Genomic DNA, 22,008 nt, shown 5'->3' with positions numbered 1-22,008 from the left:
TTAGATGTACCGTATTTTCCGGTGTATAAGACACACTTTTTTACCTTAAAAATTCATCTTAAAAATGGGGTGTGTCTTATATAATGAAGGTAAAGATTGTTTCCTCTTTTCAAAGTCATACGCACTCCCTTTTATGTTCCAAGATCTTTGTAGGCAGTTAATGGTGCAATCAAATTGATGTGTGCCCTTCATGTGACTTCTAGTGCGTCATTGGCTAAGAACGGGGAGTCCCTATTCAAGTTTCATAATATCTTATCCGAGTAATCAGTTAACGATGTTTATCAGTATTGAGATATTTTGTGTTCAGTTTGATATTTCCCTGTAGATTTTAGTGATGGAAAAAAACAGGCGGCATTCATATACTTCAAGTTACAAATTGCAGGTTGTAAAATATGCAGAAGAACACGGGAATAGGGAAGCTGAAAGACATTTTGGACCTCCGCCTACAGAAAAAATAATTAGAACTTGGCGTCGTCAGAAGGAGATTTTGTACAATTTGCATAATGAAAAGTGTGCGGAACGTGGAAAAATTGCGAAGTGGCCAGAACTAGAGACCGAAGTTTTGAAATGGGTGCAAGAAAATCGGCAAAATGGCATTGCCATTTCAACAAAAATGATTCTCACACATGCAGTCAAAGTAGCCTGTGAGCGTAACATTGAAGATTTTAAAGGTGGTGCGTCATGGTGTTACCGTTTCATGAAATGCAGTGGACTTTGTATGCGTACAAAAACAAAAATCAGTCAAAAAATGCCAAAAGAATATGAAGACAAAATTATTTCTTTTCATAAATATGTGATTCAACATCGAAAAAATTACAATTTTGAAATGGTTTAAAGTTTAGGTTTCTTCCAGAAAATTGTATTAAATTTCTTGGGTGCGTCTTATACACTGGAAAATACGGTACATGTTATATAACCCTGCATTAAATGTTTTGTTTTATTAAATTCAATTTGATGTTTGCCTGATTTTCTTTCATTGTACCACTCATAAAAATTTATCGGACCTTGCGGAAGCCTTAAAAGATAATATTAACCTCGACCTGTAGAAAAGTGAGATTGCAAATGTTAGTTGATGATTGATTCCTCTATATTGTGTAGACTAATCTGAATATAAGGTGGTGCAGGATAATATAAATTTCCTTATATTCGGATCAGTATGAATCAACATCTGACAAATAAAAAACGAAATTTAAAGAAGTAAGGATAAGTTCAACTATCCATCATAATTGGATTAGTCAGAAAAATAAGATGACACAACACAAGGGATCATTCCTGTAAAGTTGCTAAATGGAGTGATGAGTGAGGGAATGGAGAATTAGACCTTTTCATTTTCATGAGAGAGAGAGAGAGGTGAGGGTGTAAACGATGAATGAGTTTAAGGAGTGGTAGAATAGAATTTGTGAGTTATACAGCAGATCCCTTATGTTTGAGTCTCAAGACTCCATGATGATGCTGTGGTAATAATAATAATAATAAAATTAGACATATATGTCAATTATTATTTTAATAAAATTTTCTGAATAATCATATGCAGTTCTGTTAAATTCATAGTGCTAGTGTTCAGGTAACTTACATTACGAACTCCTAGTTTGTTCTCAATCAGCCGAAACTGTACACTCTGGAAACCAGATGCCGGTGAGAGAAAACCTCTAGTTAAAATAATAATAATAATAATAATAATAATATTTCTACAATAAATTAGCTTAAAGAGATGCATTTATACTGCATTTATTAATTTTTTGTGAGTTTTTTCAGGAAGTCATTTTGCCTTTTCTTTTAAAAATTGGTATAAAAATGTAACAATATTAACACAATATCACATTAATATTGGAAAATTACGATAACATAACTTTAATTACTATGCTAGAATACTCAAAATCTGATATATAATAGATAACAATTTATATATGGATTTATAGGGCTAGAAAATGAAGTGTGTCACAGTGTTTGGTTCATGATGATTAGTATTTAACTTATGTCAGTGGCAGGCATTACTAATGGTTTGAAAAAGGATATTCTACTATTTGCAGAAGATACAAAGTTGGAGAATCTATAAACTACAGATTTGATAGATTGTACCAGAGAAGTTGGTAAAAGACAGAATTCAGGGTTCTTATAGTCTGATATAGTCCTTGTTACCATGCTAGTTATCCTTCTAGTGTGTGTGTGTGATTCTGAATATTATTATGATGCTTTAGTCATTATATTTAAGGTCTCAGAACTGACAGGGTAGAAAGAGGACAAAATTTAAAAAAAAAAAGGAGACTAACTGAGAAGCAGAAAATTGCAGACCAAATCGTATTACAGTATCAGTGATTAAGGTATTGGAAAAGTTGGCAAGGAGAATTCAGGAATGGGAGGATAGGAATAGATATTCTGTGGTGAACAGCATTGTTTTGCAAAATCCAACAATATTATGGCTACACTATAATATTGTTAGATTTTGCAAAGGCATTTGGCAGGACATACCACCTGGAACCCTATTATATAAGTAGGAGTAAATGGGGATGGAAATAAATAAATATATATTTATTTATATTTTATATATATTATATATATATAATTTTAATATATATATGATATATAATATATAATTTTAATATATATATATGATATATAATATATAATTTTATATATGTAAAATATATATATTTATTTATTATATAGTCCAGAAATTCTGCTGTAGAGACCAAAAAGTGGCTAGTTTTTCCAAGCCACTTCAGGATTCCAATAAGCTAAGGCAGTAGTCTCACACTATGTAATGAAATTCATTTTCCAGCTAAAGACAATCACAAACATTCATACCTGAGGCAGGATCAGTCATCTAGTTGGAGAGCAGACATGCTAACCACTCAACCAACAAGGCTGGCCAAATTGCAGGCATCAATGAAGAAGGAATCATCTATGAGCCAAATTGCTCTCCTCTGGACAGCATCAAGAATTTTTAGGAAGGTTTTAGGTGTACCACCCTAAACATGTGCAGTATTTTAAGAATGAACAGATTTGAAATTTGTATAGTTAGCAGGGTGGGTGAAAAACAACATTTTGAACAAAAACAAAAAAGAATGCCTATTTTTTTTTAGGCTGAGGAAGCTATTGATGTGATGTGTTAATGACAGGAGGCTGGAAGTAAATGTCAGTCCAAGGAGGAGGAGGAGGAGAGAGAGAGCTGATCGTGTCTGGTGATTTGTGTATTACTGAAGATCAGGTGAAGGTGAACTGAGATTCCTTTTGTGATAAAAATGCAAGATTGTGTTTTGGTAGCACTGATTTGGTTACAGATGATCTTCAAGCTTGAGATGCTTGAGCACTGCATGCTTTGTTGAATGAGCATGAGTGTAGTGTACTATCATCAGTCAAGCTGTAGATAGGATTCATGGCGACTAAGATTAGATCTGAGATCTGAGATTTATATATAATATATATATATATATATATATATACACACACAGGAGAAAGAGGATAGTTGACAGAAAAGAGTCCCGAGGAACTCCTGCACTAGTGGCATAGCACGAAGAGAAGGTGACATCCACCGTGACATGAGTGAACTACGAGGGGGGGGGGCTGGTTACCCAATTACAGAATGTAGTAGACCAAAAGAAGGCCTCAATATCAAACATGATCAAAAACCACCCTGGAAATGTCAAGAGCAATAGCAGATATTTATCTGAATTTTACTATGGGATGAGTTGAGTGGTGGGCAATGTAGGATAAGAGGCCAGCAGAGGATCTAGACTGATGGAATCAATACTGATGGTTGCTAATTGATTAACTGGCTAATTAATTGCTGATGGTGGAGGATTTGAATAATGATAACTTTTTTCCTATTATTCTGGAAAGGATTAAGGTGATGGAAGGCAGATTTTTATCCTCTTTTTTTTTGGAATAGGTTGGATAAATGCTTAATTCCAAGTATTAGGATAAATATCAGCTGAATAGAGAAGATTGTAGCAATGATAAAGGTCAGGTATTAGCTCTGGAGCATAACAGTTGAGTACAACTGAATAGATTCCATCAGGACCAGAAGACTTTTAGTGTACAAGTTGTTTAGTGTTCTTCTGTTGTCTTTTTTTTTTTTTTTTTGCTAAAAAAACCCACAGGAAACATATAGTGCTCAGTATGATAAAGATAAAGTTGATCTAATGATATCTCTCTGCTACTAACGGCTCACTCAAAAAAGTTAAGCAAGTTTGAGCGAGGTTAGTAGTTGGAAGGGGTTCAATCGCTTGAAGCTGTTGGCATGCTCTCCCTCAATGAGTCTTTGGACTCCCTGGAGGTGTCACATAATAATAATAATGTGACACCTTCAGGGAGTCCAAAGACTCATTGAGGGAGATCATGCCAACAGCTTCGAGCGATTGAACTCCTTCCAACTACTAACCTCGCTCAAACTTGCTTAACTTTTTTGAGTGAGCCATTAGTAGCAGAGAGACATCATTAGGTCAACTTTATCTTTAGGTTGAATGAGAGAATGAGAGAGAGAGAGAGAGAGAAGTGGAAGCACAGATGAGCACGAGTTGCACTGATGGCCCTGTCCATTTGGACAGGCAAAGTTTCTGCTATTGGCCTTTAGGAACTAAATTTAGATTTGCTGATGGTTGTTTTGCATCTGTTGTATACTTCAGCATAGATTATGTATGAAGCTAGGGTTCCTGTTACAAGCCACTGGTTGTATGTTTTCTTCAACTGCTTTGATACAACATCTGTTGCACCACAGTTTGGAAAGTAGGGAAGAATGATAATTTTGGGTAGAATAAAGGCCTTCATGCTGGTGAGGACAATCTCTGTGACTTACACATAGCAGAGGTTTGGGTAGGAAGAATGAAAGGAATAGTCAGACAATGGAAAAGAAGAGTTCAACAGGTCATCCCACTTGCATCTTTTAATGCCAAACTACACAAGGCTAAGAATATTCAGAAGGCATTCTGTGTGAGGGTAAACTTGTAAAAGATTGTGATCCAAGTTGCTAAGTGGAGAGAGATGACCTGCATAGTGTATCTGAAAAAAAGATACTGGTTATAAAAAAAACAAAAAAGGATCAAGTATATTGGGAAAGTGAAGAGAGTTATCAGGACTTCAAGTAGGTAGATATACAATTCACATTAGGTCACTGCTTATAGTAAAAACTTTCATATCACATCCAGCTTGGATAAGGTGAGCTACCTGGAGTTGTTGACATTAAAGTTACATAGAAAGATGACTTTGCTATATGGAGCTGGACTGCAGAAGATTGGGCTTTATGGATAAGAAGGTGAAGAGTTCAGACCAGTTTTCAGAATTTGGAAAGTGGTAAACACAGCAGATGAATATTACTGAATGGGACACAGAACCCCTGATCCAGAAGAGGTCAAAAACAAGTGATTCTAAATTAGGCATTCTCTTGCAATCATTGTTAAATCTCACAAAGGCCTTTTGGCAAAATGAATCAAGAAATATGTAATTTTGATAGTGAAGGTTGTATGATATAGCTGCAATTTGGGTTTTTGTCAAGAATAGAAAACCAGGTCTGTAAGTGATGATGTATGTTATTTTAGTTGATGTTTATGACAAAGATGTTGGTCAAGTGGATGTGAGAGTGACATTTTTTTTTTTTTTTAAATTCCAGTTCTGGTATGTTTTGCATATTGCATTTAGTTTGTTGGGATAGGTTTTGGGGAGGAGATTTATATCAATTACAGTGACACTGTTATTGTTGTAGTTTCATTTATGATTAAGATTATGACATGGGACATACAGTGTGAGGTGAGAGATTCTTAGACATGACAAATATACAGAAGGAGACTAATTACTTTGCCATAACATAGCCTTGACAGTGCTTCTCACATACCACTATTTGGACTCCCTACAGCCATAACCCGGCAGAGTATGTAGTAGCAAAATTATGCATCAGTTGGGTGAAAAGCCTCCTGACTCATTACTGACAGATTCAGGCCTGTAAACTATGTGCCAGTCAGCCTGCAGCACCTGGTTTTACTGATTTTCCCTTGAAATGGAGGGGGTTTCGGGTCTCTATATGCCTGCAAGCTCTTGAAAGTATCACTCACACTGCATGGAGAAGGGGGGGGGGACAGGAACCAGAACTGCTGCTCTGAAGGCCAAATATGGCATTCACTACTTCAGACCTCCAATAAGCAGGATGACATTTCACCAGCCAATGAGGGTCATCTACCAGATAGTGGGTCTAAATAGCATTTCCTCCAAATAGGAACATATCCTTTTGAAGTGGGAATGCTTGCTGGTATCAGTCTCTTTTGTGGAAATGGGCCACAACATGGGAAGGCGAGGTTTACTTGACAGAGAGAGGCTGTATATTGCACGATACCTGCCCATTTGAGGCTGTCTATTTCCGGCTACCAACAGACTATCCATACTTATCCATCACAGTTTCAAGAACAATTTCTCAGGCAGTAATTGCAGTGAATACTTTTGCAAAATCTAGAAAAATCACTGTAGGAGCACCTTTCCTGAACAATACAACTGTTTCCCCTATAAAATTTAACTAGGTTAATCAAATAAAACTTTCTATTAATTTCTTTCTACATAAATTTTCTACAAATCCTGAAACACACTGCAACTAAACATGACCAGAGTTCAAGATAGGTACTATTAACATAAAAAGCCTGAATGGCAAAGAAATGGAGCTGCATGAGGAATTGGATACATACCAGATCGATATAATAGGGGTGACTGAAACAAAAAAAAGACAAAAACTGGCGAGACTTTTCTATCAATAAATACAAAATGTTATTTTAAATATAAAGAGCCAATAGGCTTCATTTCATTGATATAATATATATCGCCGAAATTAATACCCTTGGTATTAATTTGGTCTAGCTACTCACTGATGAAGCCTCAAAAAAGGCTGAAACCGGTCTGGGTAGTGACCTCCTGCCATAATGTAATAACAGCATACATTTCCTAGGAAATGTGTTTTTATATTATGGAAAATACCAAGAATAGCGATTAGAACTTTACCACCTTTGCTGCAAGTTGCCCGGTATTGTACTACGTACTAGGACTACTTGCATTAGCTCATGCTAGTAATCGCCGATATTTTTATAGTTTACTATATTCGGCATGAAACTCTCTGATTCCAATCTTTGAGTTTCTTATTCAGTTTTAAAACCATGTGGGATTTAATATCCCCTTAATTTAAACAAAATGTTATATTCAGGCAATAACAATCAGGGAAATGAAGGAGCAGCTATAGGATTCAACACTAAATATGAGACCAATCTTCTTGAATGGCAAGCAATATTAAGTAGTTATTTGGGCAAATATCAGAATGGGGAAATGAATAATGAGACCTATTTGTACCCATAGTCCCACAAAAGGTTCTACTAAGGTAGAAGTGGAGGAATTTTTTAAGGCTTTAGAGAAAGCAACTGACACAATGAAAAAAGAAGAGTTGGTTCTTGTTGGGGATCTAAATAGCAGAGTAGGAAATGATTGTCAGACATACAGAAATATTTTGGGAAAATTTGGAGAAAACAGCAGAGCTAATAATAATGGCAAATAACCTGTTGGTTTTCTACTCAGAACATGGACTGGTTATTACTAACACAATGTTCCAACATAAAAATGGGCATAAAGCCACATAAGGAATAAGAAAATTCTCATTGACTAGGTTATAGCTGATAGTGATGCTTTCTCACTGGTGCAGGACACTAGAGTGTACAGAGGATTTGAAATTGGAAGTGATCACTATTTAGTCTTGAGCAGGATAAAACTGAATTTCATATTGAAAATAAGAACATGCAAGAAAGAAAGTTTTAAAGCAATAAAAGTTGAACAGCTCTCAGATGTGAAGTGTGACATAAAATACACAAACATTATTCAAGAAAAAATAAAAAAGTTTGAGAACAGGAACCAAACCTTGGAGATTCAGCGGCAAGCCCAGGAGAAGACATCGATTGATTCAGCCAGATAGGCACATAGTGAGGTTGTCTGCAAGGAAAGAAAAATCAGAACTCCATGGTACACCCAGGAAGTTAAAGAGGCAGTGAAGGAAAAAAAGAAAGCATATTGAAAGCTGCCAGTGAATAAGTCAGTTTGTGCTCTTAGAGAATATAGAGACAAATATAAGAAAGCTAAACACTGTGTAAAACTAGCTAAACAGAAATCATGGGAAGACTTTGGCATATCTTACATTTTATTATCATTATGGGCAACTCCAAGGAGTCCTTAGACTCATCGAGGGAGACCCTAAACATCACATCCAGAACAACTATACAAATTATTTTGGAGGCTGTTGAAAAAGCTTAGAAATGGAGGAAAGAGTGCTAAAAAGGAATTAGGATGAATAAAGGTGACATGAAAAATGGAGAAAAAGATATCCTTGATGTATGGAGCAATTACTTCAAAAAAATTGATAAATGAAACAAGCAGTCATAGCACAGTGGTAACAAACACTCAAAAAAGGCATGCAATTAGGAATACATATCCATACTTGAAGTAGGAAAAAAAAAAGCCATCAAAAGCCTAAAATGTGGAAAGGCAGCAGAAAGAGATGATATTCGAGAGAAATGCTCAAGTATAGAGGTATAAAAGTCTTGCAGTGGCTGTACTGCATACTTCAGAAGGCCTGGACAGAGGGATGAATTCCAGATAATTGGAGTAGAGCTCTCATATACAAAAATGGAAATAGAACTGAATGTGAGAATTACAAGATATTTCTCTACTGAGTGTTCCTGGTAAGATTTATTCTATGCAAGTCTACTTGAGTATCAGTTGAGAAGGATTGTAGAAGGGAGGCTTGGTGAAGAACAAGCTGGATTCAGGCCAAACAGAGGCTTTCAGTATCAGAGTTTCGCTTTACGACAAACAGTTGAGAAATCATGGGAATATAACAAAGATATGTATTTAAGTTTTGTTGACTTGCAAAAGACATATAACAAGGTGTCAAGAGAAAAGCTATTTAAATCTGTACAGTTATAAGTTTCAATGGGGCATTATATCAAGCAATACTTAGTGTACTTGAGTTTTAATTCAGCAGTTGGAATTGAAGGAAGTACAGGAAGATGGTTTAATATTAAATCTAGTATCAGACATGGATGTACCTTATCCCCTCTGTTATTCATTATCTATATGGATCACATTACGAAGGAAAGCAGTATTAAACCTGATATCAAAATTGGAGATAATTATCTGCTCTATACTTTATGCAGACAATGTTTTAATTTTAAATAAATCCAGTACAAGTCTGCAAGATTCCTTGAATAAATTCAATAGCTGTTGTAATAGATATTATTGTTATTATTATTATTAAGAGAGACCTCCAGGGAGTCAGAGACTCATCGAGGGAGGCCACATGCCACACACACCTGCTATCATACTTATTCTTGAATTCATTCACACTACTTGCACTCACAGCATCCAATGGCAATCCATTCCAATCATGCACTACCCTCTGAGAGAAAAATCTAGCCCTCACACCCTTCTTGGCGGCCTTCATTCTCAGCTTCCAAGGATGCCCTTTTATCCTTTCCCCACCTTCCATAAATTGAAATCCTGTATGACCCTTTCAGAAATTTGTAAGTCTCAATCATATCACCCCTCTTTCTCCTGTTTGCTAGTGTCTGCAGTCTACAAATTCTCAATCTGTCTTCATAATCAGTATTCCACAATCCTGATATCATTTTTAACACTTGCCTTTGTACTCTATCCAATATTATTATTATTTATTATTATTATTTGTCACCTCCAGGAAGTCCTAAGACTCATCATATATCAGAATCACAATGGAAACCAGACCTGCACACAATAGTCCAAGTGAGGTCTTATCAAGGCCTTGTAAAGAGGCAAAATAACATCCTTATCTTTACATGTGAAAGTTCGTTTCAGCATTGCAATTATCTTTTGAGTTGTATTTGCAATCTTTGTCCCATGGCCCTAAACTTCAACTTCCTATCTATGAAATCCCCAAGATCCCTAGCCTCATCAGTTTCTTCTAGCCTAATCCCACCAATATAATACAACATTGGATATCTAATCATGCCAAAGTGAATGACTTTACATTTACCGACATTGAACTGACACCCATTTTCCCATGACCACAATCCTAGCCTATTCAAATCATTCTGCAAGTACTGCATATCAGCAGCATACCTGATTATCCTACCTGTCTTTATGTCGGTGTTCGTCGAATGTATGTCGGTGGTCAAATCCTTCCCAATATCATTAATGTACAGATTGAATAACAGTGGACCAAGCACTGATCCTTGTGGTACACCACTAGTTACCTTAAATCTTGCAAACTTACATTTTAATTAAAATTTATGCAGCAGTCTGCCATGCTGTATTCTTTCAAAAGGCTCAGCAAAATCCAAAAGTATTATGGTGTATCCATTTCCCTTGTCTAGTTCAATGGTAACATTGTTATAGAACGTGAGCAAGTTGCTAAAACATGACCTTTCCTTAGTAAACCCATGTTGTTCATTGCAAAGTAGATATTCACTGTCAACCCATTTCTGAATGTGGGCCCTAACCAATTTTTCCAAAATCTTCACCACCACTCCTGAGATACTAATTGGTCGATAGTTGGATACATTGGTCTTTGCACCACCCTTGTGTAATGGAATTAGCATACATTCCTTCCATTCCTGAGGAATCTTCCCTGTTCTGAGACTCATATTAAACATCCTGGTCAAAGGAATAGCCAGTTCTGCTGATCACTCTTTTAGCACAAATATGGTATGAAAATCAGCAAGAAAAGGACAATGAAAATAGGCAGAACATTGCAAATATCAAAACTGCATCGTGAATAGAGAACCTATAAAACAAGTAAATCATTTCAGCTACTTAGGCATAATTTTTTAGTGAAGCTGGTAAATTAAATATGGAAATAGACAACAGAATCAGCAAAGCTGGTATGGTAGGAAGTCAAAGGAATAAATTTATATGGAATAAAAGAAAAATTAGTCAAAAAACTAAATTAGTTGTATACAAGATAGTGTTCAAACCAATTTTAACTTATGGATCTGAGAGTTGGGTTAGAAATAAAACACTTGACCAAAGACTAGAGACTGCAGATATAAGAGTCCTGAGAAAGATTAGGGGTGTGACCAGATGGCATCAATGGCAATATCATATTAAAACGAGGATATTAGGAAAGAACTTGACATTGTTAGCAGAACTAATTTCAGGTGGTATGGTCACTTAAAATAGAGTGAGAGAAGAAAGATTAGCAAAACGAGTGTTCTCTGCTAGGTTGGCAGAAAAAAGACCCAGAGGAAGACCAAGATATAAGTGGATTGATACAGCAAAAAGTGCCTTAGAAGACAGAAATATAAGATCTGATGATGTTGGAGTCTTGACAGATTAATTTGGAGGAAAATTGTTGATGGAAAGTTAGTAATGATGTAAGTTTTTCATGTAGTACTGTTATTGTTTTGCTAGTTTGGGTCTCCCGCGATGAGTCTACTGTCAGGAATTTGATGATGATGAATATTCTATTACCAAATCCATACTACCCTGGTGAGATTCGTTTTCTCATTAATCCAGTTTTGCATTGCATCCCTAATCAACTTCTCCAACACTTTCACCACCATATGCCTGATCACAAATCGGAAGCTCCCTTCTATAGTGCCACTATTTTTCTTACACTTTTAGAGACTGTTTCTGTTGAAGACTCTCATTTGAACAACCAAATCAAGAGATGTCTTAGCTACTTTGCACATTTCTACATATGGCAATAAGGTCGATTAGCCTAGGTATGAAACTTTTGTTTTTACAATAGGCAAAGTAGTGTCTAACACTGGGAAATGAAAATTGGCTGGTGCCTATCTTTTGCTTGTTTCATTAAGAGAACCCACAAATGTCAATCTGTATTACATTAAAAATGTAAGACATTTTTGAAGGCAAGTCCTTTTTATTTATTTTTTTTTCAAAAAGTGTAAATCTACTTCATAAAAAAAACTTTTAAAAATAGTAAAATATATATGCACATAATGTATCTGTCAACAAGTCTTCCTGTTTTCTTTACAGAATATCACAACCAATTTTAGTGAAATTAACTACTACAGTAACTCATTAATTATCCAACAGGAGAGTAATTTGCCAGCCAGTCAGTTTGATGGATAACTGAAGGTACAATTCCATAGTGCCATACCAGAAGTCACTTGATGCACTAATCCACGCAAGGATCAGTTAAATGAATGTTTGTTCATTTGAAGGTCAGATAATTAACTGATCATTACATGAACACCAACATGAGGCATTTTTCGCTTATAAAAGATTGTGGACATTACTTTTAAGAGTTAGAAACACACTGTTTAAAAAAGTATTAATAAAAAAGCAGTTGCAGTAAATGGATACTTCATAGATAATGGCCACCTGATTTTCATAGGAGTGAGGTGTACTGGAAAGATTCCAGAGAAGAGTGACTAAGGTGGTTTCTGGTTTGTGCAATGTGGGACATGAAGATAGATTAAGGGAATGTCCATTGCAAAGTCATGAGAAGAGGAGAGGAGGGGGATATGATAGAAGTTTGTAAGGGGGGTTGTTAATGTGGAAGAGATTTTCCAGAGAATGAAAAGAAACAGAAAGAACAAGAGGCCATCCCTAAAAACTATAATGGTATGAGCAAGAGAGTGAGGAGTAGGTTCTTTGCATGAAAGCAGTTGATGATTGGAATGCATTACCTAAGAGTATGGTGATTGGGAAACAGTGAATGACTTTAAGACAGTTTAATGAAATTTGAGGTTGACATTGAAGATTGTCCATGATGAAGGGGCAGTGCTAATAATAAACATTATTATACAAATTATTAAGTTAATCTTCAATCCTTTGTATTACACACACACACACACACAAAAAAAAATCCTAAAAGTGATTTAGTCATCCAAATGCATACCTGTAGAAAGTATTTTTAACTTGGGTATAGTTATGTTAAAGATACCAAGCAATTTTAAACCTGGTTTTACTATATTTTTCCCAAGTAAGCAAACAGACAAAATGTCAAGTTTGCGCCTGCAATTGATGCAAGACTAGCTGATCCCACAGGTAGTGCAAGACCAAGGCAACTCGTGGTAAAGGTGGAGCAAGCTCTGATCACTAATTTTAATATTTACCCTTAATGCCAAAACACATCTCCAAGAAGGAGATGTATGATGTTTTGTATTAAAGGCAAGGGGCCACTACCCAGACCGGTTTCGACCTTTATTGAGGTCTCATCAGTGGGAGCCAGGCTAGAAATACCAAGATTTAGTAATCCATAGCTTGTAAGTATTTTACCAAAACAAGTTACCATAAGGTGTTATAACCTTATTAAATAAAAATCTCAGGAGGAGATATAAATGTAGAAAGTATTTTTAACTTGGGTATAGTTATGTTAAAGATACCAAGCAATTTTAAACCTGGTTTTACTCTATTTTTCCCAAGTAAGCAAACAGACAAAATAAAGGTCGAAACCGGTCTGGGTAGTGGCCCCTTGCCTTTAATACAAAACATCATACATCCCCTTCTTGGAGATGTGTTTTGGCATTAAGGGTAAATATTAAGATTAGTGATCAGAACTTGCTCCACCTTTACCACGAGTTGCCTTGGTCTTGCACTACCTGTGGGATCAGCTAGTCTTGCATAAATTGCAGGCGCAAACTTGACATTTTGTCTGTTTGCTTACTTGGGAAAAATGGAGTAAAACCAGGTTTAAAATTGCTTGGTATCTTTAACACAAATGCATACCATTTGAGGAACACCTGTTATAGAAGAAATTACAAATGTTTACCTGAAATCCATAAATTCTAAAGGTGTCATGGTCTCCAATATTGAAACTTGATCCACTAGTACCTTAAATAAAAATTGAATTTTTTAAAAAAAATAAAACTGCTACATGAAACATATTCATTTTAAAAATTTCTAATTATGTTTCATGTTTTTTTTTTTAGAATATCTACTACAGATTAAAAGAAAACTAATAAAATCCTAGCACTTAACATTCATTTCTGACAATATATTTCACTTATTTGCCACTTTCCATGCAAAAAAAAAAAAAAAAAAACCTTTATTCTCTCTCACACAACAAATGAACCAATCCTTATCCCCAAAATGATGATATAGTACCCCTATGAGACAAAACAATTCTTCAGTCGGGGTTCTGGCAATCTGATCAACTTCATCAAAACTTGAAAAAGTTACTCTTGTCTTATTTTACACACACACACACACCCACTCCATCAACACAGAGTGGGCTCGGATGCGAACAGACGTGTCTGAAATCGCTCCAGCTTTAACTTTGATTTGTGCAGTATCTAACAGAATAACTGGATCTATCTGGTATCGACTGATAGCTTGTACAGTGATCTATCTAACAGTGAGTAATTTACTCTATAGTTTCACAGTTCTAAGCATGTATAAGTGAATTTTATTCTAACTTTATGGACTGACTACTGCTGTTCTGACTGTATATATCATTCAGCTACCCTCAAAACAACGACCCATGCATAAAAGGATTAGCTACAACCCTCCCAACTGCTACCACTGGAAACCTTCAATGGAAGCGTCGCTTCTAGGAACAAGCTGCATAACTGTAAGTACATTTTCTTGAACTTTGTACATTAGAAAAGTTAGCCGTTCGATAGGAGGATATAATACTACAACTTTGAGTAATATTAAAATGGGAGCACGGTATGAATTAGAATTTGAAAAAGCCCTAGATTTGCTGCGTAACGTAGCCAAAGTAAGTGGCAATTTAAGGAATGACTTAAAAAATTACATCCTAACTGCAGTAAGCGAATTAACAAAGGTTTTCAACAGAATGAAAAATGAAACTAAAGTATCGATAGAACAACAGACTAATACAAACAACCAGGGACAGCCTAACTCAGCTCAGCCTACTCAGCTATACTTGCAATTGGTTAAAAACAATGCTAAAAATAAAGATGAATCCAAAAACAATCCTTGCTATAAATTAATAGTCAAACCAATAGCTCAACTAAACAGTGAAGAAACCAAAAATCTTATAAAAGAAAAAATAGACCCAAGAAAAATAAAAATCGGAATCACAAAAATGAAAAGCATTAATAAAGGAGGAGTGTTAATTGAATCAAAAGAAAAGGCTGATATAGACTTGCTGCATAACGAAATATCTAAGGAATGGAAAGACACGTTAGTAGCAAATCCCAGTAAGAAACATCTTCTAAGGCTGATAATATATGATATTTCCAGTGAAATAGATACAGACAATGCAATAGACTCAATCTGCAGGCAGAACGAAGAACTCTTCATCGGTGACACAAAGATGACACAGAAATTTATCATGACAAATAAAAAAACGAACAAAAGAAACTTGATTATAGAAGTCGATCCAATGGTGAGGACCAAATTGCTGAAAACTGGTGTTAAAATCCTATGGAGAATTTGCCATTGCGCAGACTATGTAAGCGTTCTGAGATGCTTTAACTGCAATAAATTTCACCATCATACACAATACTGCAGGGGAAAAACCACCTGTCCATTCTGTTCTAAAGAACATAAGTTCAGCGAGTGCCCACGAAATAAGTCCAAGATGAATTGCATAAATTTCCAAAATCACAACAAGCACGCCAAAACCAAAAATGACACCAAACACATAGCATTAAGCAAAGACTGCCCGACATACAACTACCACAAACAGCTCAAAATCAAAAGATAGATTATGGAAAGCAATAATAAAGCTTGCAGAAACAGCACTACTTATCTGGCATGTCTTCAAATAAATCTACAATGCTCCATCAAAGCTGTTAATAACTTAACAGAACTCATAAATAGAAAAAATATAGGACTGGCATTAATGCAAGAACCCCACAACATCAACAACAAAATGTGTGGCTTTCCAAGTAATTTTAAAATATTTTCCAAAGGATCTGAAAGAAAGAGAGCTGCAATACTCGTGGTCAACCCTGAATCGAGGCAATATTAATTTCTCAGCACAGCAACAAGGACTCGGTACTAATTGAAATTACGTACAGAGGAATTAAAACTTTCGCTGCAAGTATGTATCTAAACTATCACGCTGACATAAAATATCACTTAGAAAAAATGAGCAACATTGTGGATTTTACCATCAACCACAGCTTAATTATGGGAATAGATAGCAACACCCATTCGGTTTTATGGTTTAACGAGAGCACAAACAATAGAGGTAAAAATTTGGAAGAGTTCATAGCATCAAATTCCCTACACATACTAAACGATGACTGTAATACTCCATCATTCGAAAATACCAAAGGAAGCAGCTTCATCGATCTAACAATGGTAAACAGCGCTATTTTACCCCGGATTTCTGAATGGAAATACGAAGAAGAGGAAAGCTGTTCTGACCATCGCATAATAAGTTTCATCGTCAGTAACAAAAATTTAAATGGAATACCAACAAAAACCACTGCATTAACGTCAAATACTTCATCAATAAAACCAACCTAGATAAATTTATAAAAGCATTAAAAAGAGAATTTTTCACTCTTAATCTCAGAACATCGCTTTAATGCAAACAGCGAAAAACAGCTCAGCTTAGACAAAAACTTAGCCATCTGGGCATCGGCACAAACGATATAGACTTCCTTGCTTCTGCACTCTCATCAGGTCTGAAAAAATCCAGCGATCAAACACTCAGAACAACCAAGAAGCTAAACATCGATGGAAGAAAATCAGTACCGTGGTGGAACGATGAACTAACAGTCCTAAGAAAACATGTCAATGCACTCAGACGATTATACCAAAAAACATACAGTAACCAAGATTTAAGAGAGAGCAGAAGACAGAACTACTATAAAGCCAAACACAGCTATCAGTCCAAAATTACAAACACGAAAACAGAATCATGGAAAAAATTTTGTACAGTTTCAATCGCATCGAATCCTTGGAATTGCATATATAAATTAGCAACAAACAAGAACAAGACAACACCTATACTATCAACTATCAAGAAAACAGATGGCACCTACACTAAACACTTAGCAGAAACTACAGCTATTATGATATAGAAGTTTATTCCCGATGACGATCAACAGATGAAGAAATCCACAAAACTTGCAGACAAAGAATGGAAATAGATATAGACTTTCCTGACGACGTCTCATTTGCAACTAATGAAATCAAGTCAATATTAAGATCAATGGATCCAATAAAAACTCCTGGAGAAGACGGAATAAGCAGCGACATACTCTTACCAGCATTTCTCGAATTCCTTGAATTCATAACAACAGTTTACAACAAATGCCTAAAAAGAGGACGATTTCCTTCAATATGGAAACACTCAAAAATTATACCTATAATCAAACCAGGAAAAGAAACATTTGACGAAATTAACAAATACAGACCAATCAGCCTCATAAACGTTGCCAGTAAGGTACTAGAAAAACTTCTAATAAACCGAGTAATGCACCACGTCTACTCAAGAAACTTATTAAGCAGCAATCAATATGCATTCGGACCTCAGTCCAGCACAGTAGATGCAATTATAGAAGTGAAAGAGTTCGCAGAACACAGTCTACAGCAAAAAAACGTACTACTGACCTCACTCGATGTACAAGGAGCCTTTGATGGTGCTTGGTGGCCAGCCATAATCAATCAATTAATAGATTTAAAATGCCCTAAAAACTTACAAAAAATTATTTTCCAGACAAAAGAGTAACCATGACACTATAAAACACAACTGTAACGAAAAAAGTCAAACGAGGCTGTCCGCAAGGTTCCTTCTGTGGGCCAGGTTTCTGGAACATCCAGTACGACTCGCTTTTAAGACTGCCTGTCACCACTGAAACAAAAGTCATAGCTTTTGCTGATGATGTGATGATAATGATTCAGGAATGCGATGGCTTACAGTTAGAAGTAACGGCCAATGAAGAACTCTTTAAAATTGCAGAGTGGGCACGCGAAAAGAAAGTGGCCTTCAATAGCACCAAGTCTAAAGTGCTCCACATCTTGTGAAAAAAATCAAAACAACCTGTAACAGTTTTCCTAAACAGAGAAGTTCTCGAGGTAGCTAATGAGCTAAAATACCTAGGAGTAATAATAGACGAAAAATTCACCTTCAATAAGCACATCTCATATGTTGCCAAAAAAAGCTTACAAATAGTAAACCTTCTAGCTAAGTTGGCAAGGATTAAGTGGGGATTAGGCCAACGAGCGCTGAAAACGATATATAATGGTGCTATATTACCACTGATATCTTATGCTGCACCTGCCTGGAAACATTCACTAAAATCAAAGATAAACCGACAAAAACAAAACAGAATTCACTGCCATATAGCCATATGCATAATCAAAGGATACAGGACAATTTCTTTTGAGGCAGCTTGCATTATTGCAGCTCTAACACCAATCTGCCTGAAAATACAAGAATTATCTCTTATATATGAAGTCACTTACGGAAGATATATCGAAAGTTACAAAATCGATCCAAATTGCTACGAACGTCCACTTCATTACAGTAAGTGCCTCACCCAGCAAAGAAAACAAATATTAAGGAAAAGGAAAGCTCTGAAAGTGACGAATTCCAAATATACACTGACGGAAGCAAAACCGAAAGGAACGTCGGTTGTTCGTTCCCTGCATACAACAGACAGTCCATAATACAAGAACGCTGTTCTAGACTGCATCCTCTCTATTCCAACAACCAAGCAGAACAACTTGCTATAGTTCAGTCACATATCTCCAGGAATTAGAACTCAACACCTCTCAGCAAAAGACAGCAACAATCTACAGCGATAGTAGAAGCACTATAGATAGCATTAAAAACCAGAACAACTATATTGCATTGATAGAACAGACAAGAAATCTGGTTTGAAATCTCACTCTAGAGGGATGGGAAATCAGTTTCTGCTGGGTGAAAGCGCATACTGGAATAGCAGGAAATGAGAGAGCAGATCAGTTGTCTAAAGAAGCAGCTAGAAACGAACAGCCAGAAACAAGTTACGAGGCATTCTCGAAATCTGCAATAAAAACACTTGCAGAAGAGAAAAGCCTAGACATGTGGGAAGAAGAATAGAAAACATCAAAAAACGGATCAACAAGAACACACATACACTCTCTCTCTCTCTCTCTCTCTGTGGGAATTAAAACTCAACACCTCTCATCAAAAGACAGCAACAAGTTACAGTGATAGCAAAAGCACTATAGACGGCATAAAAAAACCAGAACAACCATAATATAGCATTAACAGAACAGACAAGAAATCTAGTTCAGAACCTCACTCTAGAAGGATGAGAAATCAAGTTCTGCTGGGTGAATGCAGATACTGGGGTAGCAGGAAATGAGAGAGCGGATCATCTTGCTAAAGAAGCAGTTAGAAACATGAGTACTCGAAATCTGCTATAAAAACACTTGCAGAAGAGAAAAGCCTAGACGTGTGGGAAGAAGAAGAATGAAAAACATCAAAAATCGGATCAACAACAAAAGAATTCTTGCCAAGCATTAGAAGCAGACTCCGACTGATAAAACGACATTTCTCCAGGTTTAACCGCTAACATGTCAACAGACTGTTGACCACATACTCTAAGACTGTCAGCTATTGGACTCCATCCGGTTGCCCATAACACAACATGTCAAGTGATTCTGGAGACAAGTGGCTAGTGTCAAAACAGAGACATCGAAAAGTACTACTCAGAATTAATTAAATTTGTCAATAAAATCAACTTCCAGTCCTTGTAATCTAACATAATTACTGATATTGTGTGAATTATATAGTGTTAATATATGCATATATAAAAATATAAATACAAATGTTAATCAGTACCTAAAGAAGAGAATTTTTTTTCTTGGGATAAGTGTAAATTACAACCTTTCTTGGTATAAACATACCACAAATATCTCCTCCTTAGCTTTTGCTTGAGAATATAGCTTTCTTTTTAGATCCCAGCATTATTTTGCTTCTGAACAATTATTACTTATACTAGGCTTGCTATTTGCACAGTCTGATATTACCTATACCAGACTATGACAAATTTGGCACAGTCCTTTAAGAGATCCCTAAAATTCTTCATTGAGTTATGGAAGAGAGAGAGAACAATTTGATTAATGATCTGTCTCTCATTGATTTCGTCACACTCTTTCAATAAATGTGGAAGGCATTGAGAAGGAAATGTTTAAACAAATTGGTCTGGCTAATAAGAAAAGGGTGATCATTGTGGGCAATTTCAATTATGGTAATATAGAAATGAAGCCAACTGAAATGAAGAGACAGCAACTGGAAACAAAGAGAATGGAAGAGAATGAATTTTTAAGGAATAACTACCTTAAGCAGTATATAATAGAGGCCACACATGAATCAAGGGTCTTGGATTTGATTATCTCATCAGAAGATATTGTTGTAAATGAAGTATTGCATCATCCTCCAGTTAGTGAAAGTGACCATGAAGTGATCACCTGGGTGGTGCCCAGCTATATCAGTACTTTTGAGAAAGAGTTATATGTGGAACTATAAGGCGGGTTATTATGGCAAACTCAAGAAGCAGCTTGCAGAGATATCGTGGAATGAGGAACTGCATGGGAAGGAAATCAATGCTGCTTGGTCTCTGGAATTATCTGGCAGAGGCAATGACTGAGTGTATTCTGAAGGTCAGGAGATTAAATAAGGTAAATATTATTATTAAATAATAATGGATGACTGAAGAGGTGAAGTGTGCAATCTGGAAGAAAAAAGGCATTGTAAAAACAGCACAAGATGAATGAGGATAAGCAGTTATCCACATAAGCATATAACCATGTATTTTAAAAGAAGACTCCAGGAGTTAACAGCAACCTTAATACATTTGTTTAACAAGAATCTTGCAGAGGAAGGTTTCAAAGGATTGCAAGGAAGATAAAATTTTTTCACTTCACAAAGGTGGGTTTAATATAACTCCCACTCATGAAAGGTTATTTTAAACCTATAGTACATTCATACCATAATTGGGCTAATCGTTTTTTTTTTTTTTTTTTTTTTTGGTGGTGGTGGTTGTTGTTTTTCATTAATTTAATATATATATATATATATATGGAACTTTTTGAAGCCACTTTTCATGCCTTCAATCAGCAGAGGAGTGGTCTCATACTGTGACAAAATTCACCTCCCACTTAAAGACAATCACAAACATAGAATAGCCCACGATAGAATTCAAACTTGCAGCCTGTTGATTGGAGAGTGAATACATTAGCACTCAACCAATCAGGTCAGTCTATATATTGGGAGTTGTGGTTAGGAGGTGGTGGGGGGACAGGATCCAGAATGAGGTTGACAACACCAGGATCTATGAGTGTCAAGCAGGGAGTATCTTTAGAAGAGGCTATGTTTTAGTAATTTTCTTTTGCATTATAAGAGGATAACTAATATATTGGACAAAGGAAAGCCATATAGAATAATATATTTTGAGTTTTCCTTGGACAGATTGGTGCTCAGAAATTGGTATTTAAGGTGAAATGCATGAGGTCAGATAACAGATAAATGAGTTGGACAGAGTTAGACTGGCTCTTATGCATCAGCAAGTTGTATATGGGAAAGCAGTATCCTAGAGGAGGAAAATTGGAACAGGAGAGGAACAGTAATGGCCTTAAAACTAGCACAGTAGTTTTAAGGCCAATACTGTTTAATTCAAATGTTCATGACATTAGCAGAAGTTGAAATAGAGAAATGGAGTTGTTTGTAGATGATGATAGTTGGGAAGAGCTATAAGTAGTGAAGATGATGGAGGACATATGAATGTTGTCAAGTATGAAAAAGATTATGGGAATGCTAGTTGAATAATTTGGCACATAGGAAGAGAAGTGGAGGAGGGAAATGGAGTGTGATATGATTGATATAAATAAACTAAATTTCTATGAAATCAATGTATAAGTGTAGAGGGATATAGGAATAGAATAAAAGGCCATCCTCAAAAGCTGAATAAGAAGAGAAGGGGAATGAACAAGTTGTATATGAGAAAGCAGTATCCTAGAGGAGGAAAATCAGAACAGGAGAGGAACAGCAATGGCCTTAAAACTAGCACAGTAGTTTTAAGGCCAATACTGTTTAATTCAAATGTTCATGACATTAGCAGATTTTTTGCATGTCGA

The 22,008-nt window shown here is 35.9% G+C and overlaps 1 protein-coding gene across 2 annotated transcripts in view; it reads right to left on the bottom strand.

Annotated features, from left to right (window-relative positions):
- v (Tryptophan 2,3-dioxygenase vermilion) overlaps positions 1 to 22,008 on the bottom strand; it is a 243,195-nt gene that overhangs the window by 143,230 nt on the left and 77,957 nt on the right. For both annotated transcript variants that reach the window (XR_016549167.1, XM_090401607.1), the window contains exons 6-7: positions 13,727 to 13,788; positions 1,574 to 1,649 (exon numbers count right to left, since the gene is read on the bottom strand). Coding sequence is in view for 1 of the 2 variants with exons in the window: in XM_090401607.1 (XP_090257733.1) it covers positions 1,574 to 1,649; positions 13,727 to 13,788 (138 nt within the window). In the remaining variant the exon portion in view is untranslated. The remainder of the gene's footprint in view (positions 1 to 1,573; positions 1,650 to 13,726; positions 13,789 to 22,008) is intronic.

The sequence above is a fragment of the Typopeltis vanoorti genome, chromosome 12 (assembly GCF_054136105.1).
Source record: "Typopeltis vanoorti isolate ZY-2024b chromosome 12, IOZ_Tvanoo_1.0, whole genome shotgun sequence".
NCBI classification, from domain to species: Eukaryota; Metazoa; Arthropoda; class Arachnida; order Uropygi; family Thelyphonidae; genus Typopeltis; species Typopeltis vanoorti.
Note: the sequence above shows the minus strand (reverse complement) of the source record. Positions and strands in the feature narration are given on the sequence as shown.